Here is a 14,267-nt window from a genome sequence, read left to right as displayed (position 1 = left end):
TCGTGCGTTGAATCTGTATATATACATATAATTCAGACATTCATGAAGTCTTTAGATAAAGTATAATGCTACATACAATCGTGGAGTATGTAAGTATTGTACAGTCATTTTGAAAAATAATAAGATTCACTATTAAAAAATTAATTTTTTTCATATGGGTCTCGTATTTATTCATTTTTTTCAAAATGATTATACGGTATTTGCACACTCATTACTGCAACTATAATTTCTCTTAGATCATTAATGGTTTGACCCGATCTCGAATGCCCCTGTCTAATTTGTTTGTCCTATCCTTTCTTAAAAATCTGGTAACCATACAATTAATACTATTTTCCACCAACTAGGATGGCTCATGTCACAGTACACATTAAAGATCATATCTTAATACGAGTGTCTGGTTATAAGTTGAACAGACAGATTTATAAAATTTATTTTCTTTTGTTGGGTAGTGATTTATTTATTCGATCATATATATGGATCATACATAAATTAGGAGGGTCATTGACTTTATCTTCTGAACTGCATTCATTTGATACGAGAGATTCTAAACATGCATCAAGTTTGGATGGGGAAAGATTGTTATATTCTTGGTAAACTCTAAACAGCATGCAATTTTAATAAATCAATGCAATTTTAGGACATTCATGAGATGCTTGCTGTCGCATCAAGGGTAGATGCCTGGAGGGCTGTCAAAGGAACAACATTGAGATGCTTTCTGTCACACTTAACATGAGTAGGGTTCTCGACTTGTGAAACCTCAGACGCAACCAACAAAATGGCACCACTAAAAAGTAGCACTGTTTATTGTCATTTTCAAGGCTTTCGTTTGCTTACACTGCTATCCATTGAATCAGTAAACCTTCCTCCAACAAGTGAAAACAACATGTCTATAAGACCAAACCAAAATCGTGGTCTTCCACCTAAGTTGAGTGCTTGAATGCTCTTGGAATGTACGTACATGCAGAAAGAAATTAAAGGACTTGAGTAAGCTTTCTTCCATGTATGCAGAGTTATGGAGTGATGACAGTGTAAGGTGCGGGGAAATGCTATGAAACGAAGGCCGGCGGCTTAGTTCATACGTACCTAACACACCTTCCACTAGTCATTAATTTGTAAAGTAGAGGTTTTCCTGCAAAATTCTACAAAAATATTCCTTTATATCAGTTTCAAACATGTTTGCATTGGCCGACTAACTTTTCCCTCACGCTTCTCTCTCTCTCTCTCTCTCTCTCTCTCTCTCTCTCCCTTTTTCTCCCAAGTTTGCATGTTTATAAATAGGCCATATCCCACCAATTTGCCATCCAACACCTAATTTCCCTACCTTCTTTGCATAATTTCATCAACCTTACCTCCTACTTTACCTGCTCTCAACATGGCTCGTTTGAGCTCTATTTTCTTCATCAGCCTCTTTGTTTTTGTTATCCATTTGCCATCCATGGATGGTCGGAACATTTTGCGTGTCTCGATACCGGATCAGGTGTCTTCTTTGGATGATGGCATCGTTTCAGGAGCACTTCCCAAGGGATATAGCCCACATTCATCATCAGGTGAAAAGGGTAGTACTGATCATCATGATGCATTAATGGCTATCAATGAAAAGCTCTTTGCTCATCATGATCATGCCATGGATCGTATATTAACGCAGTCAGTTCCGAGTCCTGGAATTGGCAATTAATCAGAGACTTTTCTTGATCTTCTCCATATGTTAGAGCTTATCTTGAAGAAGAATACCATAGCTAGCCATATGTATTATGTATTATAACTTTCCCTGCTCTTAGAAATATTGTTTGCTCAGAAAGAAAAAGGATGTTACTTGCGCTAGCTTGAAAGATCTCCATGCATTTACTCATGAAACGGTATGAAAAAGTAAACAAAAACCGAAATCAACTTCCACAAATTAAAAACACCATCATGATCAATCAGATCATGACCATGACAGTTCGATTACGTACCATGTTGAATACATCTATCATATAATCTTATCTCATCTCACATATCACAAAAATGGTAATCCTGGTATTAGCAAAATAATTAACTGCGTTTTTTATTTAATTTTTTGCGATAATTTGAAGTTGACTGAGCAGACCCATTTAATTGTTATTATCTCAGATTGAGTAAAATAAATTTAAAACAGAGATGGAAAGGTCAACAATAATGGTGCTTAAACCTTTTCCTTTTTAAGTAAATTAAAATAGCTGCCAGCTGGCCTGCCTGCAGTATGCAGCATCCTTAAGCTTCAAAAAATGTCGACTTATAATATTATATATATATATATATACATACATACTCACTCTCCTGGCTTGATCCATCCAGACCTAGCATGATCAGTTATATATTGCTGATCCTTTGTTTGCAATAGCTGATCAATAAAATCCCTCCAAAATCCGATTCATGTATCGATTGTGTCCCAACTAAAAAAGAGACCGATCTTGGCGGAATCATGAAGAAAATATTTAAATATATCCGTTAGCATTTATACAAAAAATGATTTTGGGTGTGCAAAAGCAGTTTTTCTATTTTAGGATAAGTAATTTTTTTATTGATTAAGAGTACTGGTAGTAGACTCAACTTAAAATTCAATATAATAGACTCAATAAATGAACAGTAATTTCAGCCTAAAGTTTATTCACTAGCAAAATCAGCTGACTTTTCACCATAAACATTCTCTTCCTGCTGCTTGCTGTTCCTTCTGGGCAAAAATAATGCAGAAAAAATATATCCGTTGTGAATATATGACCGTTGGAAAAATATAGCCGTTGAAAAAATATATCAATTGAAAGAATACGACTATTGTAAAAAAAAAAAATCGTTAGAAAATTATATCCGTTAGAAATAAGATGAATGTTAGAAAATTAATGTATACTTTTATAATAACGAATATATATCCAAATTATAATTAGAACTAAAATAAATAAAAAGGTCAAAATCAATATTTTAATAGAATAGTGATTGATTTAGAGAGTCTGCTATTTTTTGTTGTTGAAAAGAATTGGTTAGCTAAATTTATAAAAGTGAATTCTCTAGCCAAATATTGTTAAGTCCACTACTAATGCTCGATGCAAAGATAACTGTTATTTATTTATTTATTATAAGCTATATATCAAGCCTTCAATTTTCACTTAACCAAGGTATTAATAAAAGAATATGATGAAGAATTGAAGATGTGTGCGTGTGTACAATAAGATATGCCATGTACGTATATATATTGAGAGAGAGAGAATTAGGTTGTGTTTGGATATTGAGTTGAGTTCTTTATAAATAGTAATAAGTTGAGATTGGTAGAGTGAGTTTTGTAGGGTTCATCTAAAATGAATTTGTATGTGTTTGGATGTTAAAATGAGTTTATATATATTTATAGAAAGTTGAAAAATTTTGTAGGTCCCTCGTGTAAAGAGGTGTTCAGTTGAAAAATATTATGGATCCCATGTGTATAGGTCTTGAGTTGAGTATGTTTAGAGCATTCCCAGTTGGTACCACAAAGGTACATTTTCCCTATAATTTGAGAAAAATTTTAGGGTTTTGGTTAAAATCCCCTTTACATATTTACAAATTCTTATTTTAAAGAAAGGTTTAGGGAATGAACAATAATTCCTCAAATATAGGAAATTACTATTCATCTCCTAAATTATTTTTTATCAATATTTTATTCTAATAAATAAAATAAATTATTCTTCCAATCATCTACACTTTTTATCATATTCATAATTGTTATAGTTTTAAATAATAATTTTTAAAATAATTTAAATAATTAAAAAAATTAAAAAAATATAAAAAAAATTAATTTTAAAAATATTATCATTCTGCAAAAAAATTATTTAATTTTTTTAAATATTCACTAAACTAATAATTCAAAACATAAGAAAAAATATTGAGTAGTTAATAAATACAAGTGAGAAAAAAGTAATAAAGAAAGAATAGATAAATATTATTTTAATAGAATAGAAAAGAAAATAAGAAAATAGATGTATAAAGTTTTTGAAAGATGAGTAAAATTCAGGAAAAAATTTTAATAAATGTGATTTTTAGCTAAATTATAGAAAAATTTGTAGAGAACCAAATGAGAATGCTCTTAGTGAATTGGGAGTTGTGTGTTTGAATATTGGATTAAGATTAAATTTGAATTCAATTTAGATGAGCTCAATTGCTTACTTATAAGTTATAAAGCTAAATTTGGAACATGGACGCAGCTTAATGATAGGCTTTTAAGAATGATGAGTTCTTAATTTTACATGCGTAGTACCTAAATTTAGTAGGATGATGAGATGGAATTTTAGCAGCATAATATATAGAATTGATTGAAACAGGTCTTAATTAGAAGATGAACATACGTAAACATCAACGTCTTAATAAAGAGAAAATGTATTTATTATTTATTTTTTTATTATTTGATGATGTGATATTAAATAATAAATTTATTAATAACATATAATAAATAATTTTTAATTATTTAATATCACCTCATACAATACAATAATTAAAATGATGAGTAGAATTTCAACGTGCGTCTTTTTCGCTTTTTGGCATGATACATTGCTCTTCTTTTTAGGGGGAAGGAAGGTTGACTTTATTCAAGAGATCAGCAGCCTTAAACTTGTACAAAACATCATCCATGCATGCAATAAGGAACGACTTGATCTAGTTCTCAAAGTAGAAGTACTTGGAATATTAGAATTGTTCATTTCATCTCATCTTATTTTATCTAATTTTAACTAATAATCTTATTATTATTTTTTATCCCCCTATATATATATATCCCGTCGGGGGAATAGGAATTCATTCAACTATACAACATGAAGTTTCAAATTCTATATTTTTATCTTGATACCATATTAAATTATCAATTATTTCAAAATTCTTATTTGATGAAAAGAGATCGAGTTTAGTCATATAATTTATATTAACAAGACTTGTGCTAAACAAGGAGGATGATAAAACTAATTTAATTAGTATGCTTCTAAAGAAGCAATATGTGACGCTCTCAACTTTCGCTAGAGATTCGACGGAAGTTGAGGTGTCTGGATATACAATAATAGTTACACACATTTTTGTTCATAAAGACAAGTATTTGACATGAGTCACATACGCCGTTGCCGTTGTATTGTCTCGCTTCAAATATCGCCCAAAACCCTCACCAATAGTCCTCAACATCGACTCATGAAAAAAATTCGGTGAAAAACTCGAAAAAGATAGCCAAACCGAAACCAAAGGTGAATTTTCCTCTTCAGCAAATTCCGACATCCAATGAAATGTTCGATAAGGAACCCCCGCAATATCCAAATTACCCCGAGCCATTACACTGATAAAATCCTCTTCATTGGATAACCGGACGAGAATATTCCGAGGGCTCTTCAGCTAACCGACGATAGACATAAATCGCAATTCCCATCGTTTTTTAATGAATCCGTGCACATGATCCAGAGAAGGCCTTCTTCACAAGAATTTCAATACCACTGAGAAACGAAACGGTTCTACCAACTATTTGATCTCTGCTCTGGAGAAGAGAAAAAAATCTTGCCATTTGAAAACCGTGGTTCCCTGATTGAAATGTCAACCTTAGGCAGCACTTGAGGCCGAGCCACCAGAATATCCACAAAACCCATTCTAGAAGAAGCTCTATACGCACGCCCCAACCGTACCTCCAAACTCGCCGTCTTGCACTGACCAGAACCCCTAGTAGCACCACCTTGCCCCACCACCATCAAAGCCATAGGACTTGCGGCTTGGGCCATGCGACAACCCTACTCGCCTTTTAAATTCGAGAGAAAAAAATCTAGGGTGCCACATCAGCAAAAAGTACAGTACCCTTTCTCTCTTTCCTAGAGGAAAATAATATGACTGACGTAAATGACAAAATTACCATATATATATGTTATATATAGCATGTGGTCCTAAAGGCGCTGCAACTTCAAATAAACTCAAAAGTCACATTAATATTCTAGTATATATGAAGCTGGAAGCTAGTAGCTAGTCTTTAGATCAGACTTTGCATTGATAGTGATTTAAATCTACCACCCCTGATCTGTTTCTCGTCTTTTGCCCCCTGCAGAGTGATCTCCAATTCACTGGTAACCAAGACCATGCATGCATCCCAAACAGTACATATATATATATTCTGGACCACTTTCTTCCAGTTATTAATGCTGCAACTGCCCATACATATATAATTATATATATATATATATTATTCATTTTCTTCCTTACAAAGAAAGGTTGTACATTTGCCATATCACACACATGCATGTCCCTCCTTCACTGCCAGAATTTATTAGAGAAATTAAGCACCACATGATGGGGGGGTCCGATATATATACTTTGTACGTGTATATTTCCGACACTTTCCCTTTTATCTCATCTCAACTCGTTATGAGTATTCTTGCGTGCGAGCCTCACGTATTGTTATAATCAAGTGCGCCATTTGAAAACAGTGAAAAATGTATTTGTCTAATGTATCTCCTACCCATTCATTTATATTCAGCTTGCCTTTCTCAAATGATAGAATTAGAAACAATAATGCAATATTTTCACATATATATTGCGGTTTTCAACCTCTGCCAAGTAGTCATCATAGGGTATGTAAATGTATTTCATAAAGTGTTGGATATGGAATAATGAATAATGACTGATGAAAAAAAGTTTTCATGAATGATACACACAACAGTAAACACAGACTTCCAATTTTCAAAGAAAATGATACTTTCCAATGTTTCCATATGATTCCTTCATCAGCTCAGTTAGATTGTCGATATCTCAATCCTCAAGTTATCATAAAGAAAAACAAAAAAAAATCATCACTAGTCTAAAATCATATATGACCCCATAGCATAGGCTATCACCTCAAAGTCAAATTTATGAAAGCTATAAGGGTTAGCTCGTGGGTGTTATCATGTGGTCTTTTTAAAAAAATAAATAGGAATATATATATTTATAATTTTATTTATAAAATTTATTTTGTCAAATTTATTTTAAATTTTAAATTTCATAATTTTCAACATATTAATAATTAAAGAAAAGTAAATTTTTTATAATTTTTTCTTAATTACACAACATTTTCCTTAAAAAAAATATATATTCAAATCTTATAAATTATAATAAAAAAAAAAATTCACTTTATATGCAAGTCTTTCTCTCATTTTAAAAAAACTGTAAAAAACTTTTTTTTTTTTTTTTTTAATTATTGGCTGCAAAAACTGTCATCCAAAGCATCTCTTACCAGCTGCCATACATGGCCAAGCGTCGAATCCTGAAAAAACTTTAGAAAATGGCTATAAAGATAAATGAAGAAGAGACAGGAGAATTGAAAAGCTGGGTAATATATGAAAACCTCGTGTACCTATTTATCATTATGTACATAATATTACATCATGAGATGTCTGGTAATGATGGAGAAACAGCTGGACAATCCGTGTTTCTAGCCTAATATTAACAAAATTGGAGGGGTGTGTCCTTGAATTACAAAAGTTAACAGAGTTCCAAAAGGCTGTCGTCCTCAAACACCAACGGTTCACGCGGTTTCCTTTTCGAAATGGCCACCAAAATAAACGAAAAATAAATAGACAACCAGCCTGAAGGTTAATCAAGTCGGACGCCGCCCCCACAACACCGACAACCCCGCAGCTACCAGACATGCCATTTCACACTAATGGACGAACATCTCAAACCTTTGCTTGCTCTTTGGGTACCTTGGTTTGAAATTGAGAGAGATAGACCTGGCATTGTATAACAGTTTTATCTATCCTGAACCCCGGAACAACTGTGAAAGCTACCCGTGGATCGGATTCTGGTGTGTCATCCGATGAAAGGAATGCTTCATCGGCTACACTTTCCATGTACACTTCTGAAAATCGACATCCCTTGTTAACTTGAAAGACTGAGGCCTCGGGCTCGAAAGAGAAGGCCAGGCAGTGTAACAGCCAAACTCGCTTTGCCATTTCAGCGAATGAAGCAAAGAATGTGGTGTTTGGAAATTCCCCGGCTTTCACGAGGTTTCTTTGATTCAAATTACCAAACAAAGATGATTCCAACTTGGGATTAACGAGTTGCAAGTACTTAACACGACAAAATTTTGAAAACTTTGACTTGGGATTCTGCTCAAGAAACTCCTTTGGTTTCCCAGATTTCATGTCCATGAACAGCCTAAAAAACAGTTGGTGCTCCTGCCTTTTATCTGGCAAAGGCTTGTCTGGAAGAGAGAAGTTTGGATAATTGAAAGCCTCGAACATTTGCTTACAAACGAAGGACTCGAACACGAAGCATTTGTGATCATCTTTCAGATAAACCACACCCGGTTCAATGGCATTTGCTGCTGCATCAATATCCCAACCAGCAGATTTCATCTCCTCCACCATCAGCCTGACGAAACTTCGAATGGACTTAACTGCATGCCGGAGAACTGTTACAAGATGAGTAGGAGTCAAGCCTGAATGGTGAAGATTGTCGAGCACATATAACTGCCCACTTTGGTTCAATCTCTTATCAAGTAACCTGTTCTGTTTAGTGGCTTCCTCCAATTTCTCTCTCAGAAATATAAGTTCAGAATCTTTGAGCCTCAGCTGAGAATCCAATTTCTTCCCCATTATTTCATAGGTTTTCAAAACACTCTTTTGCTCCTGAATTTCAGCTGAAAGCATTGCAGTCTCTGATGAAGGATCAAACTGTCTCTTCAAGTAACTCAGCTTAAATTTCGACAAATTCTTCAACTCTGAGACTACCATTTGATCAGCAGCTTGAATCCCATCAGCATCATAAGGAGACTGAGAATACTGTAGCTGAGCATACGCAGCTTTAACGGATGAAATGGTAGCAAACAGTTTGGCAAGAAGAGCTTGCAAGGCCACCTTATTCTCTAGCTCCTCTTCATTATCGAAAGGCAGAGACCGACTACCCGTTCGGGCTGCACTCTTGCCAACATTCCAGTCTTTCTTGATCTTTTCTTGGGGCTTAACCTTCAGATTTCCATCAACCGGGGCAACTCCAGTTGCCACTCGAAGCTGAAGAACTTTAGCAAAGGTGCGTGCCAGTTTACCCTTAGCAGGATTCACGTCCAATGATTTAACAGAATCCATCTGCAGAATGTCTCAAAGGATGGAATTGACGAAGAGAGGGAATGAGAAAATGAAAATATATAAAGTTAAAGTAGCCAAAATGAATTTGAGACAATGATGGGCGCAGATCAAAAGAGAAAAGTAAAGTAATATGCTTTAGACTTAGATCTAGGCCATCAATGGAGGATGGAATTTTCTCAAGATTTTCCAATTTGCAGTCTTTTCAAAAGAGTAGAAAAGTGGATTCTGACGCAGGAAAAAGTAAATTAAACCGAAAAGAAGGACCAGAATGAAATAGATAGGGAGGAAAGATTCAAAGACACACTCAAAAGACAAGCTTAAGGTTCAAAGGTCTAAATGTTGCGCAACTGAACACTAGAGGCATGCGTTGTTAACGAAAAATTGCTGCAGAAGCTAATATACAATAGAAAAAAATAGAAGTATTTGGAGGAGATTACTATTTATTTTTTATTTCTCCTGTCTCCTGTGTCACTCATCCTTGGGTCAAATCAAGCCTGATATTAAGAACCAACAACGTCCACCTAACAGCCTCCATAGCATAAAAATAGTCCAAATGTTCAGACATGGAATATTTTATCATATACAAATACCCTTGTAAGATTTAAGGGTCAAATAGGTCTTTTTATTTGGTCAGGGCAGCAAAGTCGAGAGTTTAAACCTAGATGACTACCTACCAATCCTGACGGAATCTTCAATTATTATCTGGACAAGGGTTCCAGCGTATACAAACAAAAGGAAAGTAAGGGAAACATGTTTACTCTTGTGAGGATTCCTTTTTTTTTTTTTCAAATAACAATAAGAAGAAAAAGGAATTTCAAAAATATTGTTGTTTCTTTTTTCTTTAAAAAAAATGACTAGTTGAGTCTATCATCTTGAGTTGATCTACCTAATTGAGAAATTTCTTTCACATCACTAACTCATTCATGCTTGATGATTGTCATGGCATAACTTTGATACTATTTACCTGCACATAAGTTCTTCTACATTTCATGAAAAATGTGAGCCCATTTTCTCACTATTTTTTTTTATGACAAGGAAATCAGGAGACCGTGCAAGCACAACAAGTTTTTAACCCGGTTAAACCCCAGATCCATGTAATGTGTCCCCATCATATGAATCAGATAAATCATCGGCTGTTCACTAAGGAAATGTGTCTCCTATAAATTGTTTGCACCCATGGATTTGAACCTTGGACCTAGATAGAGCATAGCACAAAGACCTAAGCCCTTGGGGTTATTTTCTCATCATTTTCTAGCACCATATAGATATGATATGCATTTTACGAAAAATGGATCAAAAGAAACATTTACCAACATAATCAATCGAGCATGGTAAAATGTAGTCATTCCTCGACAAAAAACTATTTAAAAAAACAGTCACATTTGTCTGATGAAATCCCATAGGATTCCTAGAGTTTGCACGCTTAAGACAAAAAGATCAGGTACCAAGTAATTTCCATGGACCAGGGGAGGGGGGCCATAAAAATGAATATCTGGATAGGAGCATTTATCTCACCAATCATGATTTTGTAAAAATAATGTGGCCCCATGAGTACTCTGTGGCAGAAATATTTCCACTCATCTAGACCCTTTTTTATGAGTACTCGTCTAGACCTTATTTACCACACAACGGGCTATTTCAGCACCCATTTTGGATATCCACACCCACCCCTCTCACATGGTGGGTCCTATATAGATCCCATCATGTAAAAGCAGTATGAAAACACTTTTAAAAGAAAATGCTGAAATATCAGTTCCCATAAACTTCACAGAACCATTCTAAATCCAAAGGTTTTCACGTCCTTTGGATACGAGTAGCAGTAAGTTTTGTCAAGATTTGAGCCACTGCACTTGACACAGAAGCCATAATCCAACGGGCAACAGACACAAAATCCCTTCATGAGCATTGTTGTCCTGATAACAAACTGAGAATGCATCTCCAGCTTCATCACCAAAATGTACAATTATATATGCACCTTTATCCTCTACCCACTTCTTATCCCGGTCCTTATAGAACAAGAAATTATTTCATGACCAGTTTAGAGCACCAAACCCTATGCTAGGCCAACAGTTTTTTTTTTATGATGAGGAACCCCGAAGGCCGTGCAAACACAACATGTTTATTACCTGGTTAAACTACAGAGCCATTCACATCGCACGGACCAAAGACTACGGGAGGTTTTTATGGTGAGTTGAGATGAAATAACAGTTAAAAGTTCAATAAAATATTGGTAGAATATCAATTTTTAATATTCTTTTTGTTTTGAGATTTGAAAAAGTTGAATTTTTTATTGTATTTTGTTTAGGAATTTGGAAAAATTGTAATGATTAGATTAAATGAGATGATTCCTGAATCCAAACAAGGCCTAAGGCCCTTGCCACTTGATCCAATCATTAGGGTCTAGGCCAACAATTTTCTAGCATCGTTTTAGTGATATAATCAATCCCCTATGATGGCTAATGCCATGGCCATGTATTTCGACACAGCTAAGAAGGATCAGCAGCTAGTGCCCAATTGTTTAATAATGTTTCTTCTTTTTTATGTTATGCACCCATACTTGCATAATTGCTTTAACCAGCAAGTAAGACCCCCCAATATATTAAACATATATTTCCTATATTCCTTATTGGTCAATCCCTTTCACATGCTGCCAGAATGGCAAGAACCCACTTTAGAGAATGGCATGCAACTCACCGGAGATAAATCTCAACACAAACCAGACCGCTGGTCCAAACATCATAGTCCAAAAATTATATTGACCAATGAAAACCGTTGACATAAAATACCGAGGAAATTTACCGTACCTTAAAAAGTATCACGAAAAATTGCACGAAGAAAATATTTTTATCGACTTCTCTTCATAGAAAACTTTAAAGCTCAAGAAAACAGAGCGAAAACAACTCCACAACGATCCTCGAACGGCAACCTCTACGACCCTGCAACTAAACCCCATAGACAAAAAACATCAAAACCAGAAACAAGAAATTTCGGCCACAGAAAAATAATCCAGAATAAACAGAACCTCCACAGACAGAAGCAAGATACTCCACAAAACACGGAAAAAAAAAACAGATACAGAGACAAGAACAAAACTCTTCGTTTGGGTAAGAATCGAAACGGAAAAGTATTGAGTCACAGAATAAAAACATGAAGAAATATTAAAAACTCTAGAAAAAATAGTTTTGTACCCATAAAATAATGGAAGAACCATAAATAAAGAGGCGTTGATAGACTTTGTCGTGAAAGATGTGAAAAGCACAAACCTTCGCCTCAAAAGAAAAACGCGCCTAAAACCCTGGGAAAACCCTTATTTATTCCAGATATTCTCAACCGAAAAGAAATATTATAATAATTATCATTATTATTGCTAAAACCCATTACGAATCTTCCTTTGTTGAAACGGGCAATAAATAATGGAAGATCATCCAATCCGGAAGTAAAATTAATTGCAAAAGAAATGAATAAAAATATATAAACAATGCAATAAATGAAGTCGGTTACGAAGCTTCGTAGCCAAACCTTTACGTTACCATACGAAGGAACTTGAAGTAGAACTAGAAGAAGAGGAAGAACAAAAACATATCCCTCGGATCTTTCTTTACCTCTACTTCAGATTTTTTTTCCCGTCCGGTTTGAGAGTTGGGTTTTGGAGCAGAAATCTTGAATGGCTTTGGTCTTGGCGTTCGAGAGAGAGAGAGAGAGCCAGAACAGAGCACGAGGGGCGAAGAAAAACAAAATAAGCAAGCAGAGTTGCAGAGGAAAGAGAGAGAGAGAGATGCAGATGAAAAGACCAAAAAGGACAAGGATTGGAAAGATGTCCGACAAGACAAGTGTTGGGGGAATTTAAAAGGGCCATAGGCTGTGGTCGCTATCAGTGATATTACGGTGTTTACTTTACTTTAATGCCATTGGTTTTGGTAGTTATTACGTATCCGTTGTGGGTGAAGGGTGGCTAGAGATTGTGGGGTCGGTAAGGATATTTTGGGGCAATTAGGGAGGGGAAATCTGAGACGTATTCGCAGACCTTGCGTAGGTCGCAGGTAGGTATTGGAAAACGAAACGGCCTTAATTTATCATTAAAATAAACTTCCTCCCGTGTAAATGCTTAGACATAAAACTCGTACGAGTGGATCCTGCTGGCAAAGTGGCGAGCTGTACAACTGCGCGTTCCAGCACCGGCTTATTCTGGGATGACCCCAATGGTCCGCACCTCTATTATTTAGAAAATATCATTTCTACGCGTTGAGAGATTGGATTGATTCGAGTTCATCAATGAAATGATAAAATATTATTAAAATATTATTTTTTATATTATTTTAAAATTAAAAAAAATTAAATTATTTATTATATTTTATATTAAAATTTAAAAAAATTATAATAATAAATTTGAGATCCAAACATACTCTTAAAATAAATTTTGTATCTTTATTTTAATAAATAAATTTGATATTTATATAAAAAAATTATTTTTTAATAATAAATTTTATTTCTTTAATAAATATATATATAACTTATACATTATAAAATTATATCTAACATTATTCTTTATTTAAAAAACAAATAATATTTACCAACCTGCATAAACTTCACACATTTCTTTTGAAAAAAAATCAGATAAATAAAAAATTTATATAAAAATATTATTTTTTTAATAATAGACTCCAATTTTTATCAAATGGAGTACACGAGATTTGCATATCCTATAACTATGTCTAGCTTACAGATTTAAAAATTGAGTAATACTAAATACAACCCTAAAATGTCCAAACTCTTACTACTCAATTTGAAAAAAAAAATAGAGTTCACATTAAAAAAATTATTCTTTTATATGGATCCTGGATTTATGCATTTTTTTTAATGAAAATGAGTGAAACTTTTACATTTTGGTACTACAAATATAATTTATCTTAAGAAATTAATAAAATACATTTATTTCAATCTAATTATCGATGTTAACGGTTAAGTATCATTTTCTACTGACATCACAAGGATAATTAACGCAAATCTATAAATCTGGTTAAACTAATTAATTAATTAATTAAAATGGAGACGTATTTTTAACTCAATTTATAAACTAAGGGTTTGGAATAAAAGTATAACTAAGCTGTCTGACAGTAAAGAAAATGATCGTCGAGTATGTAATTTCACCAAATTTTGTAACAATCTTTCCCTTAATTACCCCCAAAATACATCATATATATTTAT

The 14,267-nt window shown here is 33.9% G+C and overlaps 1 protein-coding gene across 4 annotated transcripts; it reads right to left on the bottom strand.

The window, feature by feature from the left end:
* Positions 1–7,294: 7,294 nt before the first annotated feature.
* LOC109012073 (protein GRAVITROPIC IN THE LIGHT 1) lies at positions 7,295–12,912 on the bottom strand. 4 transcript variants are annotated; one of them, XM_018993529.2, is made up of 3 exons: positions 12,665–12,912; positions 11,867–12,004; positions 7,295–9,062 (listed from the first exon to the last, which is right to left on the bottom strand). In XM_018993529.2, exon 3 carries the CDS (start codon positions 9,060–9,062, stop codon positions 7,653–7,655), a length of 1,410 nt encoding a protein of 469 aa, XP_018849074.1. In that variant the 5' UTR covers positions 11,867–12,004; positions 12,665–12,912; the 3' UTR covers positions 7,295–7,652. The 4 variants fall into 4 exon arrangements, with proteins under 4 accessions (XP_018849074.1, XP_018849083.1, XP_018849091.1 ...); XM_018993538.2 differs by having other exon boundaries at positions 12,582–12,793; XM_018993546.2 differs by having other exon boundaries at positions 11,867–11,998; positions 12,665–12,769.
* Between the last annotated feature and the right edge of the window lie 1,355 nt (positions 12,913–14,267).

Source organism: Juglans regia, chromosome 2 (assembly GCF_001411555.2).
Source record: "Juglans regia cultivar Chandler chromosome 2, Walnut 2.0, whole genome shotgun sequence".
In the NCBI taxonomy this organism is placed as follows: Eukaryota; Viridiplantae; Streptophyta; class Magnoliopsida; order Fagales; family Juglandaceae; genus Juglans; species Juglans regia.
This window is presented reverse-complemented; position numbering and strand designations above follow the sequence as displayed.